This window comes from Chrysemys picta, chromosome 1 (assembly GCF_011386835.1).
Source record: "Chrysemys picta bellii isolate R12L10 chromosome 1, ASM1138683v2, whole genome shotgun sequence".
In the NCBI taxonomy this organism is placed as follows: domain Eukaryota; kingdom Metazoa; phylum Chordata; order Testudines; family Emydidae; genus Chrysemys; species Chrysemys picta.
In genome coordinates, this window is record NC_088791.1 from 323,029,952 (window position 1) to 323,049,597 (window position 19,646).

The window sequence follows — 19,646 nt, forward strand, 5'->3', positions numbered from 1 at the left end:
ATACCAAAGTGATGGATGCAGTATAAGAATCTAGACAGATAGAAAGACTGATCACCAAAAGACCCCTAACTGCCCTATGAAAACACCATCAGAAAATGGTTCTGAAATTATCTTAAAATCTGCACTTTGCCACAGATTGCAGCAAAGACCAATTAAATAATTAAAAGTATTTATAAATATTTCCACAAAAGAATCATGCCTCATTTTAAATTTTTAGAATAACAGAAACTACTCTTAAAGTCATTGCAGCTTATTTTGGAAAGAAAATGACTGGAGGTTTGATTATCTGGAAATAAGAAAGTTTTCATGTTGTATAATTTTGAAGAGTTATTGATAGTTAAGAAATTTAATCCTCTTTCTGAAATAACCTCGTCTGGGTAAATAAAAGCCAGTGACAGGGAGACATTATTCTAATGAAATTGTTGAAACATAAGGTTTGGTTTAAATTAAATGTTGTGGACCAAATGTTTTATCCCTTTTGAAAAATAAAAGCAGTGAATACTTTCCATTTATTTGCTGGAACAAGGACATGTGCAGATAGATGTTTATGTGGCTCAGTTCCCCCATCTGTAAAATGAGGATAATTATAATGACCTCCTTTGTAAAGTGCTTTGAGATCTACTGATGAAAAGGGGTACATAAGAACTAAGAATTATTATAATTCTAACTGCTGCTCTTATTTAGAATAAGGAGAAACTGTTAATAAATAAGAACTGATTATGGTAACGAGTATGGTAAACTGTCCTATTTTTGTTAAAAGTATATAAAGAACTTTGTTGTTTCCTAAAGTACATAGTCACTCATAACTCATAAAATTATATTTGATTTGATCATTTCAGGATCAAAACCAAGAAAAGGAATAATATGTGGCTCAGCATAAAAAATTGGGAGAGGTTAGCTAATCTAGTCAAATGGCTAATGATAATTAAAATATCACAAGCCTACTGTTGATTAATCTCTACCTACTTAAGAAATACTGCTAAATTAGCCTGTAAAATTAGATACATTTGAATTGTCAAGTCAAACGCTACCACCTACTGGAAACTGCTACAATATTAGAAATGTACATGTTTGCTCTTTAACTAGCTGATCCTGGAGGCTCTTAAAGAAAAATATAAATGAAAAATATAAAGTCCCATTGAGTGAACTAAAAGGAGTTCAAAAATTAAAGTTAATGCCAATTTTTGTTGTATTAGTCTTATTTTCAGTGGATGTTTAATAGGATTCTGTCTGATACTGTTAGTAATCAGATCTTATTTAAGACATGCACAAGGTATGAAAGGAGACGTATAGATACATAACAAAAATACTACGTATTTAAATTTCTCTTAAAATAACAGATAGCTTGTCTGACACAACATCAAGAACACTTGACAAATATAAATTTCTTTCTTTGTGAAATGTTTTATACAGTAGTATTTGAATTCTTTTAATTCTTGATGTGATTTTCAGGATTCCGGAATTTACATATTGATGATCAGATAACCCTTATCCAGTATTCTTGGATGAGTCTAATGGTGTTTGCTATGGGATGGAGGTCATATAAGCATGTCAGTGGTCAGATGCTATACTTTGCACCTGATCTGATACTAAATGAGTAAGTAGACAGTTACTGCTATTTACTAATACAATAGATGAAATCCTGACCCCATTGAAGTCAATGGAAATTTTGCTATTGATTTGATTGGGGCTAGGATTTTGCCCTATGTTTCTGTTTTGTTGTTTCATTAAACAGTGCTAAAATTAAGATCAAAGGAGAAAGCTCTGATAATATCAAAGCTCAGTAACCTCAGTAAGGATTGCATAAAAGTCCAATATATTTCATTGACATGTAGACCCAAAAGCAAACGAGTTTTGGTGGTGGTTTTGTTTATTTGAGGGAAAGTTAAAAAAGAATTATGTTATCATGACATAAAACCTGAATTAGTTTGAATGTAGATTTCAGGGCAGAGGGTTAATATCCCAAATCCTTGTAGCATTATACATAGGAGTATTTTATAGGCAATCATAGTATACTTTTCCCTCCCTCTTTAATAATTTGTCCTAGAAATTCACAAAAGAAGCCTATAGAAGGCAAGATGAAAATTAAACAAATAGGTTTATGATTCAGCTTAACATAAAACTAAGAACTAGGTCCCCGATCCTATTTCAGGATCCCAGTGTACAGACCCTCTTGCCCATGTGGAGTACCCATGAAATCAGTGGAATGCCACACAATCACAGAGGTCATACATTGGGATCTAAGGGTGAAATTCTGGCCCAACTGAAGTCAGTGGCAAAACTCATTGATTTCAGTGGCGCCATGATTTCACTTTATGTATTTACAGTAAACACTAGGAATTAGAAAACAAAAGTTGAATAATTTGGCATAAAAAAGCACATCAAAGACATTATGTATACAGGAAAATGCTCTGAAAATAACTTTTATTAAATTAAAAGCTATCTCTTTATCTATACTGTTGTCTAACAGGTATTTTAAAACCAAGTTACCACTTAGACTTGGTTTATCCATAATTCAGTCCTAGTGCAGATGGATACCACCTGCCATATCAGCACACAGCAGCACCAGCCTCAAACCCGAAAATGAGGCAAGAGCTGTTAATTTCCAGATGAATTCACGGGTTGTTTTTAAAAGCACTATAGATATTTACCTACACCTTCTGATACCTAAAAATATGTCTCGGGGTGAGATCCACTAAGGCAGTGCTTCTCAAAGTCAGGCTGTCGCTTGTTCAGGGAAAGTCCCTGGCGGTCCAGGTCGGTTCGTTTACCTGCTGCGTCCGCAGGTTCGGCCGATCGCGGCTCCCACTGGCCGCGATTCGCCACTCCATGCTAATGGGGGCTGCGGGCAGGGCGGCCAGCACATTCCTCGGCCCGCGCCTCTTTCCGTAGCCCCCATTGGCCTGGAACGGCGAACTGCGGCCAGTGGGAGCCGCGATCGGCCGAACCTGTGGATGCGGCAGGTAAACAAACTGCCCGGATCTTTCCCTGAACCAGCGGCGGACCGGCTTTGAGAAGCACTGCACTAAGGGACTTAGGAGTTGCAATGCTTGGTGTTGCAGTGCATGACTTTTAGGCGCCTTGTCATCCAGTGGAATCCACAGTTCTAAGTTAGGCACTTAGGTTCCCTGTACAAGGCATGGGGCGAATTAGGTGCCTATGAATGGGTCCCACAAAAGCCACCTCGCTGAGTGGGGAGCTACATAAGCTAGCCAGAAGGAGACATCAAGGAAAGGATTGTGGCCACGCCCGTCAAAGGGACTTGTACGTCTGCATTGGAGGAAGCGGCATATCTCTACTTGGGATTCTTGACCATCAAGACTCTCCTTAATTTAGGTGCCTAAGCCAGAGGAGGGCAGGGTGAAGTTCCCCCTTAGAAATTTTCTCCCAGTGATTAGGGCACTCACCTAGGAGGTGAGAAACCGAGGTTCCAGTGCCCCTGCTCCAATGACCTCATATTTATGTAGAACAGCTTCAACGGGAGCAACTGAGTAATCAGTAGCATCATTTCCCAATAAACAATAAATTATATATTTAACTCATTTAAAATAGGGTGCAATGCTTCAGATTCTGAACAGATTTGAAGTATTTCTCACTTAAAACAATAAAATATTTATCTACATGCATTGAGAAAAAGTTTTTTGTCATACCAAATATAAACATTTTGTTGATTATAATGCTTCCAGCCAGACTGGAATCATGATTTAAAACACTTGGGTGAAATCCTGTCTCCATTGAAGTCAATATTAAAAGTCCTATTGACTTCAGTAGAACCAAAATTTCACCCGTGTTTTTTTTTTTAACTCATTGATTTAAATCAAGTTGAGGCTTTGTAAAACTAACCTGTGCTATTGCACCTTTCTATTCAGTGTATAATAAGCTAACATATGCTGGGCTTTTTTAAATGCTACTACTGGCAATATATCTTAACTGATTTTTTGTAAACTGCCGTAAGTAAAAAACAAAAATATTGAAAATGGAGGCCCTATTCATGAAAACATTTCTGCAGTTATTTCACTTTACTGACATGATTAGTTCCATTGACTTTAATGGAACTTCTCATAAAAGTCAGCATCAGGAGCTAACATTTATTTAAACATTTTCTCTTTACAAAATCTTTGTAACTTTAAAAAAAATTGTGTCACTGTTAGTAGTTAAAAGTTATTTAGACTTTCAGTCCATTCACAAAGTTATTGTAAACTTTTTATGCAACAGGCCAAAATTTGTTTAAATGCCCATATTTGTTTTCAAAAGCATCCTCAAAAAGTGTTTAGGCTTCTAACTTCCATTGAAATCAACAGAAGTTAGGAGCTTAAATACCTTTGAAGATCTGGGCCTAAGTGACTTAGGAACATCATTAACATCAAACTGCCTGCTCAAAACAATTCAGCTATTTTGACTTGTGGAAGTTCAATATATCAGAAGATGATGTTGGTTACAAATATAGAACAGGCTCTTTGTTTGTTAGTTTTGTGTTTGCCATTTTCTCTTGTTCTCACAGTACAGATATTAATGAGTATCTTACAATGTAGATAACCATCTATATGTGCAAGTTCTTAGTAGAAAAAAAACTATATGCAAAATCTACTAACACTAGAAATTCCACTAACAATTAGAATGCTAATTAAAGAAGCACTTGCAAAACATTTACTCTAGCAATTTAAGATTACAAATGAGAAGAAAGTAAAGAACTAGCAACATTTAAATTAAAAAATCTGATTTACATTTTAAAAATTGTTGGGTTTCTTTAATTTTAAAAAAATCATTATTATTATTCACCTGGCATTCAGCTCCTATCAGTCTCTAAGATGCCTGTCTAAACTGTGACACCACTAGAGGGGAATTAATTTACCTTTAAACTTCCAATCAAATGTCAAGTTATGATTTTTTTTATGTATGTGAAAACTAATAGATACACAAAAAGTTCAGAAAATTGTTTTACTTTATATAGCTCTCTTCTTAATTTCAAGAATGTAGTAATTAATCTAACAGCAAAGTATGTACTACAAAGAACTAGTGGCTGAGTGTCTTTTATTTTTACCTTTTTTGGGGTGTAAGACAGAGGATGAAAGAATCATCGTTTTATTCATTATGCCTATCCATGTGGCAGATCCCACAGGAATTTGTCAAACTACAAGTTAGTCAAGAGGAGTTCCTCTGTATGAAATCATTATTACTGCTCAATACAAGTAAGTAAAAAATGGATGTTTTTGTCTTTATAACCTTTTTTGTTCTGTACCTCAAATATTAAAACAATACTGAAATGTTGCAAAATTTCACACAGTGCTATTTATCATGAAAAGTGTAGGGCTGTATGTCCAAAAAAACAGGGAAAAGTCCCTTTCAGCAAAAATATCTCAGCTTCCAAAGCACTAAAATACTGTTTCTTTTTGTTGTGCACAGAATAAAATCAATGAGATACATGTTGAATACAATTTGACAGGTAGCCACATTAAGCTGGACATTTTCAGAGCAATAGTGCAGGGTTTCAGCCATGCAACTCTGAATGACTTCAGTGGCAATACACAGATAAAGCCCCATGCAAAGCTGCAAAATACAAATACAAAAAAAAATTCCTTTAGTACAATGTCAGGTATGTTGACGTAGGGGCCACATCCCGCTCCTGTGAAGTCAATGTTTTGCTCATTGGAGCAGGGGAGAATGGACATGGCTGACATACTATGTCAGGTTACTAATATTAACGATTATTCAAATTATTCCTGGACAAAGATGGGCAAATTTAGCCCAGGTGTAAGTCAGGGCAACTCCATTGACTTCAGCTGTCTGTTCCAGAACTAAATTTGGCCCACCACCTCTAATCTGATCCCAGCTACAAAGCATCTTTCCAGGTTCCAGTTTGCTCATTGGTCTTCCACTTTCCAGGTAGGGGAGCATCTGGGTGAAGTTCTCTGCCTATCTATACTAAAAAAGTAATCTGTTGCTGACCTCATTTGTCAGTAATGAATTCCCTGAAAATGATTTAGCTGCTAATATAGGACAAAAACTATTTTCAGAACTCTTTCGGAAAGTATTCTTGAGACTTGATTCCCCATGAGCCTTACACCTACACTGAACCATAGGGGTGACAGGATAGACCCCTGTAGTATGTTGCTTGGTTCCTCCAAGTGTCAAGAAAAATGTTCATTGAAGGCTTATTCCCTCATGTACCTTTGCTTGTGGCTCGTGTGCTCAGAGTGTGACATCTGTGCTCAACTTGACTAGCTTTTGCATAAGCATAGACTTTTTTTAAAAGAATTTCTTAGCAACAGAACACTGTATATTTTAATAGATGTTTAGAATCCAGATATTAGTATTGCCAAAAACAGTTACAGGCATGAAAATGACAGCCTCTATATGGTTGTCTTTCTACAACTTTATGTTCAGCATTTTTCTGCAAAATCTAAATTTCCCTTTTTAAAAGGCTTATTTTCCCATGTTGAACAGAGGATATTGGTTTCCAATCTGCTTCTGCTTGTTAACACGGCCTAGCTGAAAAAGTCTGTCTAGCTAAACAATGGCTGCATAGAAGTAAGAGATGGAAAAGACCTGTTGGGTCATCTGAGCCATCTCTCACAAACGTGTGTGTTCCCTACCACATTCAATTCACATCATTAAGATGTAAACATCAAAGATTAAATTAAGACCATATTAATGTTCAAATGGTTTTAAAAATAGCAATCTAAGAAACAAACATTCAGCTAGTGTCAACCATTGGGCAAAAGTTATCCCTAGTGTAACTCCAGTTGCTTTAATGGAGTTGCATCAGGGATGAATTTGGCCTCTTTTTTATAATAATCAATTCTCTGTTCTCTTTCCAGGATGAAATAGCTATATATATTTGTTTAAAGTCAAAGAAAACATGCCTAAGTGCAACAGATCTTTCAAAATCTGTACTTCTGAAATTCAGAAGTAGCTGATGTTTTGGCTTATCATTTTCATTGCATGTTAGGAAGATGGGAAGATTTAAACCATTGCCCTATTGGGAATTTTTGCTCATTTTTTATTTTGTATAGTTGTCTCCTGCAACATACTAAATAATGCTTGTGTATTACACCTTCCTGAGACACCACTAGGTTATGCTAATCAGTGCATCTCCTTGTTGTCCTGCCCATGCCCCTGCCTCCCTGGTCACAGATGACTTTATTGCAGAGGGAGGGTTTCAGTCATTTTGCATCACTTTTACCACCACCTCTGGCAGATTTTCCATATCAGTTATCCCGTGCCAGGATACCAGAAACCGACATAAGTGATTGGTTATGACTTACGTATCCATCTGCCTGTCAGATCACCATTTCTGCACTTCACTAACAGGAAGAAGTCTATAGTCCAAGATAAAATAATTAACCAAACAGTACAGTGTAAAATACAGTATAAATTCTTTCTCAGTTGTTGTCTTCATAATATATTACAACAATCAAGAGTATTACTTTCTCTTTAGTTCCTTTGGAAGGTCTGAGAAGTCAAAGCCAGTTCGATGAGATGAGAGCAAGTTATATTAGAGAACTGGTCAAGGCAATTGGTTTGCGGCAGAAAGGAGTTGTGTCCAGCTCACAACGTTTCTATCAGCTTACAAAACTTATGGACTCCATGCATGATGTAAGTTTGTTTCTCGGGAGGTAGGGGGGCAAGGTTTATATCAGATACAAGAACCATTCCTTAAAGTAAATTTAAAAAAATATATACATATATTGGGATGTTTGTGGTGTCCAGGCAGAGTTGGACACATCTTCAGGGCAAAAATCAGTGCACAATTAACCAGATGTTCACATTTTTATTTATAGAGGATTCAATTGTATGGAAAACATATATTTAAAATGCCAGTCCATTTTTTATATTTCTGTTAATATTAGTTCAGAGCTGTGGTATGTGTATTTCTATATATTACAGACAAAAAAAACCCCATAAAAAGAATATAAAGGTAGCAAAGGCATACTCAAATGATAGGAAATGCCAGAATTAAGGTTGCTTGTGAGAGCAACCTTAATTTGGCCTCATTGTGCATACATATTACAATGCAGTCTTTAATTACATGATCACATACAATTTTTTCCACAGGACCTCTGCCTTAATTATTCTATTTCTTACTTTTTCAGTGTTTGACTTTGCAATCTTAACAATGTTCTGTTAACATTTTTTGTGTGTGTGTAATTTCCTACATTTTAAAAAGCCAAATGAAAAAAACAGAAATTTCATTGTGGTATTATTGACATCAGTGTGGTTCATCAGTAGCATTGAAATTTTTATACCCACCTTAAAGACCTCTGCCACTTGAGTGAAGTGACTAACTAATAGCATTAGTGGGTTGTCATTCTCTGTGGACCCAGCACTAGAGGAGGATGGGACATACACACACTTTGCCAATGAGTTTCACAGATATTTGCTGACAGCAGAGAAATAATGAGACTCAGGAATCTTGGGTTCCAGTCCAGTCTCTGGAGGGGAGTGTGTCTAGTGGATACAGATTCTTCTGCCCATTTCCCCCAAGTTTCACCCCTTCTTCTCCTCCAACTTATCCCTTTTCCAGTCCTGTCTCTTCCCCTCTCCTAGCTGACAGTTCCAGTCTCCTCACCCAGAAAGTCCCGAGTCCCCATCTCCTTGCCCAACCATTCCCAGTTTTCCCTACCCTATAGTTCCTTGTTCCCAGTCTCATTGCCTAGCCTCCTTTAGTCCCACCCCAGCTCCTTGTCCAAACTATTTCTCGTCCTGACCCACATTCCCTGTCCCCCAGCTCCAAACCCAACTCTTTGTCACAGTTTCCTTTTTCCTCCCCAGGCAGCCTTCAGTCCCAGTCTCCACCTCTCAAGCTCCTTGTTCCAAGCCAGGGAGAGGGCAGGCTGGGGCTGAGAAAGGGAAGGATGCAATGGGAGGCTGGGACTAGCTGGGCAAGGAGACTGAGGTTGGGGGAAGCGAGGAGACTGGGACTGGGAGCCAGTGAGGAAAACAAGAGGGACGTGGGGAACTGGGAAGCAGTTAAATGATGGAGGAAACTGTGATCAGACCAGGAATTGGGAGACTATTAGAATTGGCAGGACGAGACTGGGACTAGCCCCAATGGAAGGGGGATAGAGGTCTGGGGGCAGGGGAAACAGTTGACAAGGAGTTGGAGGGGGAAAAGTGGGACTGGCTTGGCAGGGAGACTGGGATAAAGAACCAGAGAGAGGATGGGTGGGATGACTGAGATTGAATAAGGAGCCTGGGGAGGAAGATTAAGACTGGGAACTAGTGGAGGGGGAGGGGAAAGACAGATCAGATGAGAAGCCAGGAGGGAGAACTGAGGCTGACTGGGCAAGAACACTGGGACTGAGTATGAGGAGAGAGAGAGACTGGGAGTAGTGGGAGATTGGGATTCAGACAGCGAGCCCAGATGGGGAAACTAGGATTGGCTGGGCAAGGAGACTAGGACTTGGATGAGAAGTCTGCGGAATGGAGACTGGGACTGAGTAGGCAAGTAAAATGAGACAAGGATGGGGTGGGGAAGAGAAAAGACTGGGGCGGACAGGCTGGAGGGGACGGGGAAGCAATGGCAAAGCTTATAGAAAGTGGGCAGAAAAATCAGTACCCACGAGAGTACGCTCCCCTTGACAGCCTGGAATGGAGAACCTCATGCTTGTTCACATATAGGATAACAACCTATTACTGCTGTCACTTAGCTCAAGTGGCAGAGTTCTGTGATGTGGATCTAAACATTCCAACCATGAAAAATGAACCATGTTGGTGTCAATGTGATGCCACATGATGGAGTTTCTGTATTTTCAGTTTGCTGTTTTTAAAACCTAGGAAATTACACACACAAAAACACATTCAAAGAACATTATTAAGTTCAGAAAGTCAAGCATGCAAAAGTTAGGAAATATCAGAATTACAGTTGCCTGTGCTATCATGCACATAGGCTCATAGACTCATGGATTTTAAGGTCAGAAGAGACCATCGTGATCATCTAGTCTGACCTCCTGCACATTGTAGGCCACAGAACCTCACCCACTCCTGAAATAGATCCCTAGCCTCTGAATTACTGAAGCCTTCAAATCATGGTTAAAAAACTTCAAGTTACAGATAATTCACCATTTACAATAGTTTAAACCTGCAAGTGGCACATGCCCCATGCTGCAGAGAAAGGTGAAAAACCCACAGGGTCTCTGCCAATCTGACAAGGGAGAAAGTTCCTTCTCGACCCTAACTATGGTGATCAATTAGACCCTGAGCATGTGGGCAAGACCTGCCAGGCAGATACCTGGGAAAGAATTCTCTGTAGTAACCCAGAGCCCTCCCCATTTAGTGTCCCGTCTCCAGCCATTGGGGATTTTTGCTACTGGCTGTCACTGATGGGCTACATGCCATTGTAGGCAGTTCCATCATACCGTCCCCTCCATAAACTTATCAAGCTCAGTCTTGAAGCCAGTTAGGTTTTTTGTTCCCACTGCTCCCCTTGGAAGGCTGTTCCAGAACTTCACTCCTCTGATGGTTAGAAACCTTCACCTAATTTTAAGCCTACACTTATTGATGGCCAGTTTATATCCATTTGTTCTTGTGTCCACATTGGCCCTCAACTTAAATAACTCCTCTCCCTCCCTTGTATTTATCCCTCTGGTGTATTTATAGAGAGCAATCATATCTCCCCCAGCCTTCTTTTGGTTAGGCTAAGCAAGCCAAGCTTTTTGAGTCTCCTTTCATAAGATAGGCTTTCCATTCCTCAGATCATCTTAGTAATCCTTCTCTGCACCTGTTCCACTTTGAATTCATCTTTCTAAGCATGGGAGTCCAGAGTTGCACACATTATTCCAGATGGGGTCTGACCAGTGCCTTGTATAATGGTACTAACACTTCCCTGTCTCTACTGGAAATACCTCACCTGCTGCATCCTAGGACTGAATTAGCCTTTTACACGGCCGCATCACATTGATGGCTCATAGTCATCCTGTGATAGACTTAGGTGTATTGGTCATTCTCCTCCTCCGTCACTTTCAACTGATAAATCTCCAGTTTATAGCAAAAATTCTCGTTGTTAGTCCCTAAATGCATGACCTTGCACTTTGCACTATTAAATTTCATCCCAGTTCTATTACTCCAGTTTACAAGGTCATCCAGATCTTCTTGTATAATATTTGAGTCCTCCTCCGTATTGGCTATACCTCCCAACTTTGTGTCATCAGTACATTTTATTAGCACAATCTCACTTTTTGTACCAGGGTCAGTACTAAAAATGTGAAAGAAAATTGATCCCAAGACCAATCCCTGAGGAAATCCACTAGCAACCTCCCTCCAGCCTGTCTGTTCACTTTTCAGTATGACCCATTGTAATCGCCCGGTTAACCAATCCCTTAAACATTTTTCAGTTCTCATATTGATCCCCATCTTCTCCAATGTAACTAATAATTTCCCATGTGGAACTGTATCAAGTGCCTTACTGAAATCTAGGTAGATTAGATCTACTGTGTTTTCTTTGTCTAAAAAATCTTTTATCATTTAAAGAAGGAAATCAGGTTGGTCTGGCATGATCTACCTTTTGTAAAACCATGTTGTATTTTATCCCAGTTACCGTTCACCTCGTGTCCTGAACTACTTTCTCTTTCAAAATTTGTTCCAAGACCTTGCATACAATTGAGGTCAAACTAACAGGCCTGTAGTTTCCTGGATCACTTTCCCTCCCTTTCTTAAAAATAGGAACTATATTAGCAATTCTCCAGTCATAGGGTCTGACCCCCGCAGGTTACAGATTCATTAAAAATCCTTGCTATTGGGTTTGCAATTTCATGTGGCAGTTCCTTTAATATTCTTGGCTGGAGATTATCCTGATTTAGCCCCATTAAGCTGTTTGAATTTGACTTCCACCTCAGATATGATAATTTCTACCTCCGTATCATTATTGCCATTAGCCACCTTGCCACTACCCCTAGGCTCTTCATTAGCCTCATTAAAAACTGAGGCAAAGTATTTGTTTAGATTAGGGATTGGCAACCTTTGGCACGCAGCCTGTCAGGGAAATCCACTGGCAGTCCAGGACGGTTTGTTTACCTGCAGCATCCGCAGGTTCGGCCGATCACATCTCCCACTGGCCGCAGTTCGCCGTTCCAGGCCAATGGGGACTGTGGAAAGTGGTGGCCAGCACAGGCCTCAGCCCGCACCACTTCCCATAGCCCCCATTGGCCTGCGGTTAGCAGTAGTTTGAAGGTGTGCAATTAGAGAGGCAGGGGTTTGCAAGTAATGAAAGGGTGGTTTTATGAGTAAGAAAGTTGAATGATGCCCTGGAGAACTGGAGTTTATTCCTGCCTCTGTCACAGAGTGTCTTTGTGATGCTGGGCAAGTCGCTTAAGCCAGACTTTACACTAATTCTGTGATCCTCATTTTCTACCGTGGGATATGATTTGCAGAAGCTGAGCACTCACAGCTGAAACTGAAGTCAATGGGAGCTGTGCATTGAACTCTTTTCAATTCTGAGTTGTAGCATTTGAAAAATCAGGTTCTGGGTCCCTCAAATAGGGCACTCAAAATTAGTGGGCACTTTTGGCCTTCATCTCTGTGCCCAGGGCCGGTTCCAGGCACCAGCTGAGCAAGCTGGTGCTTGGGGTGGAAGATTGTTGGAGGCGGCATTCTGCCCAATACTAGGGCAGCATGGCCATTTTTTTTATTTTTTTTATTTTGTTCTTGTTCTGCTCCGGCCGCCCTGCTGTGGCTGCATCGCAGGGTTGTTGTTGTTTTTTGCTTTGCCATTCTGCTGCCCCGTTTTTTTTTTTTGTTTTTTTTTTTGCTTGGGGTGGCCAAAAAGCCAGAGCCGGCCTGTCTGTGCCTCTGTTCTGTAAACTGGGGAATAATCTCACATTCTCACCTTGCAGGGGTTTTGTGAGGATAAATTGATATTAGTGAAGTTTTCAGATACTATAATGGTGAGCACTATAGAAAAGCCCATGAGGAATTTAATCATTCTGTTTTCAGAGCAGGGTTGAGTAGTGTGCAGTGAATAAGTCATGGGACCACATCTTGCACAATGAGGATAAAAAAATATTAAATGAGGACTATCTGTCCTGTTCATTGAATGAAGCTGGGGATATTTTACAATGGGGTTAGTGTTACCCCTTTTTTTATATACTGAAGTGTTCATTTAGATATGTTCATGACTTCTGAAGTGAAAAGACTTTTTGGCTTGCAAGGCAAGACTGTGCACAGTATGATTTCATGGGTGATAGACATATGTAAAATGACATTGATTGAATGACATATTTAAAATATCAGAGGGGTAGCCGTGTTAGTCTGAATCTGTAAAAAGCAACAGAGGGTCCTGTGGCACCTTTGAGACTAACAGAAGTATTGGGAGCATAAGCTTTCGTGGGTAAGAACCTCACTTCTTCAGATGCATAAAATAAACAATCATCGGTCGTGTTTAGATAAACGTATAATGTATTATTAGTAGTCTAAATTCTCACATGTTTGTATTTCATTAAAACCAGCTAGTGAAACAACTCCACCTGTTCTGTCTGAACACATTTCTCCAGTCCCGGGCACTGAGTGTCGAATTCCCGGAAATGATGTCAGAAGTGATTGCCGCCCAGCTACCCAAGATTCTGGCAGGGATGGTGAAACCTCTCCTCTTTCACAAAAAGTGAAATGTCTTTTCTCTTACTGAAGAGACAATTTTTGTGCCTTTTTTGTTTGTTTATTTTGATCAGGATTTTGCGGTTTATTTTGGTCAGTATTTTGCAGTGTCAGGACTTTAGGATATTTGTTCTATTTACCATACCTACCACCTAACTGTGTAAGTTTGATGTCCATATTGTGCGCTCCTGATTTATTTTACTGTTAAAATCACAACTGATGTTTGTCATAAGAAAAGTTTTGTAAGCCAGAATAGGTTGCTTCTTAGGAATTCACAAGAACAATACTTAAACGGAATCTTTAGTTGTCTAAGAACAGTTATCTTGTACATTTTTTCTTTCATATTATTCCTTTGAAAACTTGTGCTATGACATGGAGTAAACTTTTACTCTTGTACATTGGGTGGGTGGGTGGGTTCCATATGTATAAATATTAAAGGTCTGAAGAAATTAAAATGTACATTAGCCACATTTACTTATGGAAATTTCCCCTTTTACTTACTAACCTGCCTCTCTGAAGTAGCATTTCAAAATACAGTATCCAGGTTTAGTGGTACAGTATCTTCACAAGTAGTTAGCATAGTGGCAAGAAAATGTACATTTTGTGTGAGTGTGTGTATGTGTGTGTCCATACCAAAGTAAAACTAAAGCAATTCTCTGCAAAGATTGGAAGGATTAAGGAAATGCCAGTATTTGCCTCCCACTGAATACAGTGTATACAGTAGAATATACACACACACATACTGCTGTTATTACTGTTTCTCCTTAACAATATGACACTCATCAGTAAAGCTAAACCACTTAACTCTCATTTTAAACTTACAAATTTTAAATTTAATTCATATAGCCCCTACTGTATCTTTTAGACCGCTTTAAATCTATTTTAGTTACGTGTCTCTCTTTAACATTCAGTAATGTTTAATGACTACAGCCTTTGGTGATCATAATGTGCTACTGGATAACTGAAACACCCAATAAAATCAAATTATAGAGAGATCAAATACAGAAAGAAATGGAAAGAATGATTACCGAAGCTTTGATACACACCAGTCTCATTATAATGCCATTCAGTGGACCTTTGTGAGGTTTACAGAGACAAGTGATTATAACTGGAATAATTGTAAAGGAGGGTAATGTGGCTGTGAGTACAAGTAAAGTACCCTTATATGATCGAAGAGAATGTCATAATTTTTATAATGCGAGTGAAATGTTTTACTGAAGAATTGCTGTGATTTTTTTTTTAACATGGATATGAAACACCTCACATGTTTACTTCAGTCAGTTAGGTTCAAACAACATAGGAATAGCTCAAGAGGAAACAATAGCCAACTATTAGGCTACAAAATCATTAAAAGCATTAGTGATTTTATCTGCCCTTGGAAGCCATGTCCTGTTGCTCCAAAATTCCCAGAAATACCTTCTCCAGGGATTGGCATGCGGATGGGGTGGTGCCTCCAAGAAGTGCATGAGAGCAAGCTACACTAAAAATGAGAATAAAGATGAAAAAAACCTAGCCAAATAGTTACAAAAACAGAACAAGCAGGGTGCAGAGAAATGCCCCAAGATAAGCTGGGACAATGTCACTTTCTTTTTGAATGACTAGATTTGAAATTTTGACTGTCTATAGACAAGTGATTTTGATTTTTTTCCACCACAGCCTGACTTTAACTCTGATCCTCATAACATTTATATTTTAATAAATTATAGGCTTAAGCTGCAAGAGTTCTTTGTTTTTGCATTAGGAGAGTAGTGGTAGGCTTTTTTGTTAGTAGCATTTTCATTCACTAGTTAAATTTGTACCCAGGCTACATGCTTTCTTCCACTTGCTCACTAATCCATTGCATAATAATACCATTTCTGCAAGCTGTCTGGGAAGGTGACCATTGCTGGGGGTCTTGAAAACAGTATGGCAGGATTTATCATTCACTAACTACACTATTCACTGTCAGTAACCTATTCTGCCATGCCAGAAAATCATCCTAACCATCCCACCATTGAATTTGGAATATGGAACAGTGAATCTGATCTCCTTAAGAATACCTCTACATTCAGGCTACATAAATCTCTGACTCCATTTCTGCAATATGTATCATCAGCAAGAGCTTAAGCTGCCATCATCTTTTGGGAATAAATAGTAAATTGCAAAAGAAAGTTTTCCAAACTAAAAAATGTTTTAAGCTCTAGATCTCAGAAAAGGGTATCCATAACAGCATGCTCACCATTGTATATTTTGCAGTGTGCAGCCACCTGACAAGTCTGTCTAAATTTGGCCTTCATACCATTTGAAAATCCTGTGTTCAGTGCTGCATCATCTACATTTAGACAAAACAGCTTTGAGCTTTTCCTGCCCTGATCCCCATGTAAATCCTAAAGCTGTTTTATTCCCTAGTTTGAAACCATCATCTGTCTTTGATTCCAACTGTATTATGTCAGAAAACAGAACACAGGTTTTTCCATAGTGGACAGATCTAATGGGCAGCAACTCTTGATCAGCTACAGACCTGTCCAGGAATCCAGCAGCAAGCACACTAATAAACGTAGCTTTCTGTAGGATTTTCTGAGACTTTGCAGTTGTCTATATAAAGTTTTTCATTGCATGGATGGTTAAGATTAAGGTAATTTTTGACCTGCAAGCTGCAAATATCTCTAAAACTGTCATGTTTAATGATTGTGTAAGTGGGATTTAAATGAGGTGTCACAATTCTGGATCTCCTCATGCTGAATTTTACAGCGCAGTCTAGTAATAGGAGTCTTATGGGCAAAGTGTGGCAGTCTATGAGCAGTAGAGCAATCTCATACATGGACAGGATACATTTTAGAAGGCTTGCCCACTTCTGAGGGGACTGTACTAATGAACTTTCTGATTCTTTCTGCAAATTACACAAATCTTTTCCTCTTTCTACCATAATACCAATGATTACTTAGTTTTCTGCAAATTCGGGAAAGTGGGTTTAGGTCCAAGTCTCTCATATTCATTTGCATGTTCTTCTGTTCTATCTGCTTTATGTTTTCTTTGCCCGAGGCTTTCAGTATTAACCTCTGCAGCTTCAGACTGATCTTCTTTAAAAAAACAAAACAAAAGAAAAACAACCTTCCAGGGTCAGTTGAGCATTACTGCAATTTTTCACCTTTTGTTGAGCGCAGCCATGCCTGGGTGTATGTGTATATATATATATTATACAAATGATTGATTTGCAAATTAAACTGCTTGGGCCTGGCAGAAGCAGTTATGTTTGCAACTGGAAGGCTGTAACAAAGTGTTAAAGAGAGAAACTAAGCAACTTCCCACTGTCACCAATTAGCCCACTCTGTTACATATAACCTGAACCTGTTTAGTTCTCATAATCATCCAAGAAGGTCAAGAAGACCCCAGACAGACCAAGCATAGACCTGACCTATTTCTTGTTAGCAACTATGACCCAGGAAAGTATAGTCTGTGTGCTGTATCTGGGCTTTGTCGAGAGCCCATTCAAGTCAATGGTTGTCATTTCAATGGGCTTTGGATCAGGCCTGCTGGTCTGACATCATAAACTCAAGCCTGGATATTTTTGAACTTCAGCTGTTCCTGGAGCTGTATTGCAAGCACATTTTCTAGTTTCATGTCTAAAAAGAATAGTTAAGAACTGAGCCTGTAATTTTAAATAGCAGAAGATGGAACGAAGTCTTCTTTAATTGAGGCTTCTCTATCACTTGCTTTAAATTGTGGAAACAAACCTGTCACAGTGATTAGTTAATACAGTTGGATAAAACAGATAACCTCCCTACATCCCAAAAAGAACTTTGTTGGGCCAGGATCCACACTGCAGGTGGTGGGACAAGGCTCAGCAACTTAACTTCATGGTTTTCAACTTGAAATTAATCTAGAAACCTTGCACCAGATGGAGGATTTGTGGCATCAAAAGGTCTGCTAAGAACTCTTGAGTGTTTAGTGGCTCTCACGTGTCCTAATCTAAAAGCATAGAAATGACTCAGATGAGGCTATAAACCAGTGGCAGGAAACAAATACTGTCAGTAGTGAATCCCCTACTGCCCCAGGGAGCAACAGTGACTGAGAGTGGGGGTGCATGAGGCCCTCTGCTAGGTACTGTAGCCTGTGTGGCTGGGGTGGTGCATTCACAGCTTTTGGGGAAAGAGGTGAGTTTGGTGGCAGAGGCATTATAGACCCTAGGAAGGCATCACTGGAGATGTAAGCACTGGCATGACAGCTTTTTTTTGGGGGGGGGGGAGGGAAGGGAGAGAGATTATTAGAGTAATTGGAGGTTTGTGGGTCATTTGCTGGGGTAAAATGGTACATGAAAACAAATGGACCAGCATCCATTTACTGCAGCTAAAGATCTGTGTTTACAAGACAGATCAATGTGCTGAATTAGTGTAGTGAAAGCTTTACGCTTGTAGGTGTGTGTTGTAAGTAACGTCTGTTGGTAATACAATTGGGATAGGTGCCAGAGACATAAATAAATACATATCTCTGGCCAGTAGACTGAGCCAGATCCATCTACTCCCCAGTGTTGCAAAAGACTGACTCCCACAAGTTAACACAGCCCCAGAACTGGAGACTGCAGGAAGCTCGCTTACATTAACTCTCCTTCCTCTACACACCATAACAGCTCTGAACAACAGCGATTCTTCTTCCCCCTTAGCCCTTGGGCAGAAGGCTGACCTTTCTTTCCTCTGGATAAGTCAGTCTGCTGCCGCAGAACCAATATCCAAAGCCTTCCCAATTTTGCATGGCTCAGAAGCCTGTGGATATGCTGGCAGACCAAGCCTAGATTGTCAGCCTTATTAGATTTACTGGTTTGTGCTGCTTTGTGTCACAGTGACCTGAATGCTGAACATAGGGTTTGCTTTTAATTTAATTTTTTCCCCTTCAAAGATAAAAGGGGGAGGAGAGAAATATTTATTTTAAGATTGTTAAAAAAGCTTATTATTTACATGACAGTCCAGTTGGTCTGATTAATGTGTTTTGAACGTAACTGGCTTATTTTGCAGTGTTATTGACTCAGTAGGCTGAAATGAGTAGCATACAGTGGCAAATTATGAATTGTCCAAGTGCTTAGACAGCTACATAGAAGAAAAAGGTAGAGGTAGAGTAACAGATTTCAAGCATTAGAACAACACTAAGAAGGGACCTATCCACTCGGAATTAAGGCCACTGATCTGGTACAGCACATGCATAACCCTGACTTGCTATGGCTCTAATCCTGGCAAGACCCTTATGGCTGCATAGCACCTCACTGAATTAAACGAGGCTCCAAACAGACAAATGGGCATGCCCACACATTCCCTTGCGGGATTGGGGCCTGTGTGCAGGATAGCTTGTGAATATGGACATATTTGGCTTTTAAATAGTTGATTCATTAGAAACCAAAGACTTTAAATCCCAGGTTACTAAATTGTCACCATTTCAAAGGATATTTGTGACATGAGTTTTTGTAAAGCCCTTAATTTTATAATTGTAACTTTCCTAAATGTGGTCAATTGAGTGTTTAATTCTCACGAGGAATTCTAACTCAAAAAAGTGCCATCTTACTGTTTTGGTTTGCTTTTAAATCTTCATAAAAATCTTCAGAAGCCATAAATCTAAGTTGGTCTAAACGAACAAATCTATTTAAAAATGTTCTCGATTGCAGCTGTTACTAAGGGTATCCAAAGGTAAGGTAAAGCCTTCATTATGAGTAATAGTACTTCATGCAGTACTTGTTCTGACAGATGAGGAACACAAAGCATGCCTAATTGAAATATTTACTTCTTTTTAATTTAAAATCTCTCTCACACACGCATTCTTGATGCAGCGATGTAGATACAATAGACGGTCCCCTTTTGCAATACAAACAGTTTTAAATCGCAATTTATTTTGCCAGCAAGGATAAAATTAAATCGGGTACAGTTCAGATGTCTTCTCTTCATATGTAGGAGTAAGTGCCTGGTACAGGATCTCACCATCATCATTCATTTTACTTTTGCAATGTTATGTTTCAATTACACTTTCAATTGTATGATGAGATTTCATCTGTACCTCACATATAGTGGTGATCACAACTTTAATCTTTTATGGGAAGT

General features: G+C 39.2%; 1 protein-coding gene across 1 annotated transcript in view; it reads left to right on the forward strand.

The window, feature by feature from the left end:
• PGR (progesterone receptor) overlaps positions 1-16,673 on the forward strand; it is a 61,290-nt gene extending 44,617 nt beyond the window's left edge. Inside the window, exons 5-8 of the mRNA XM_065581550.1 lie at positions 1,453-1,597; positions 5,059-5,189; positions 7,439-7,596; positions 13,443-16,673. Of these exons, the coding sequence (XP_065437622.1) occupies positions 1,453-1,597; positions 5,059-5,189; positions 7,439-7,596; positions 13,443-13,598 (590 nt within the window). The 3' untranslated portion in view covers positions 13,599-16,673. The remainder of the gene's footprint in view (positions 1-1,452; positions 1,598-5,058; positions 5,190-7,438; positions 7,597-13,442) is intronic.
• The last annotated feature ends 2,973 nt before the right edge of the window (positions 16,674-19,646 follow it).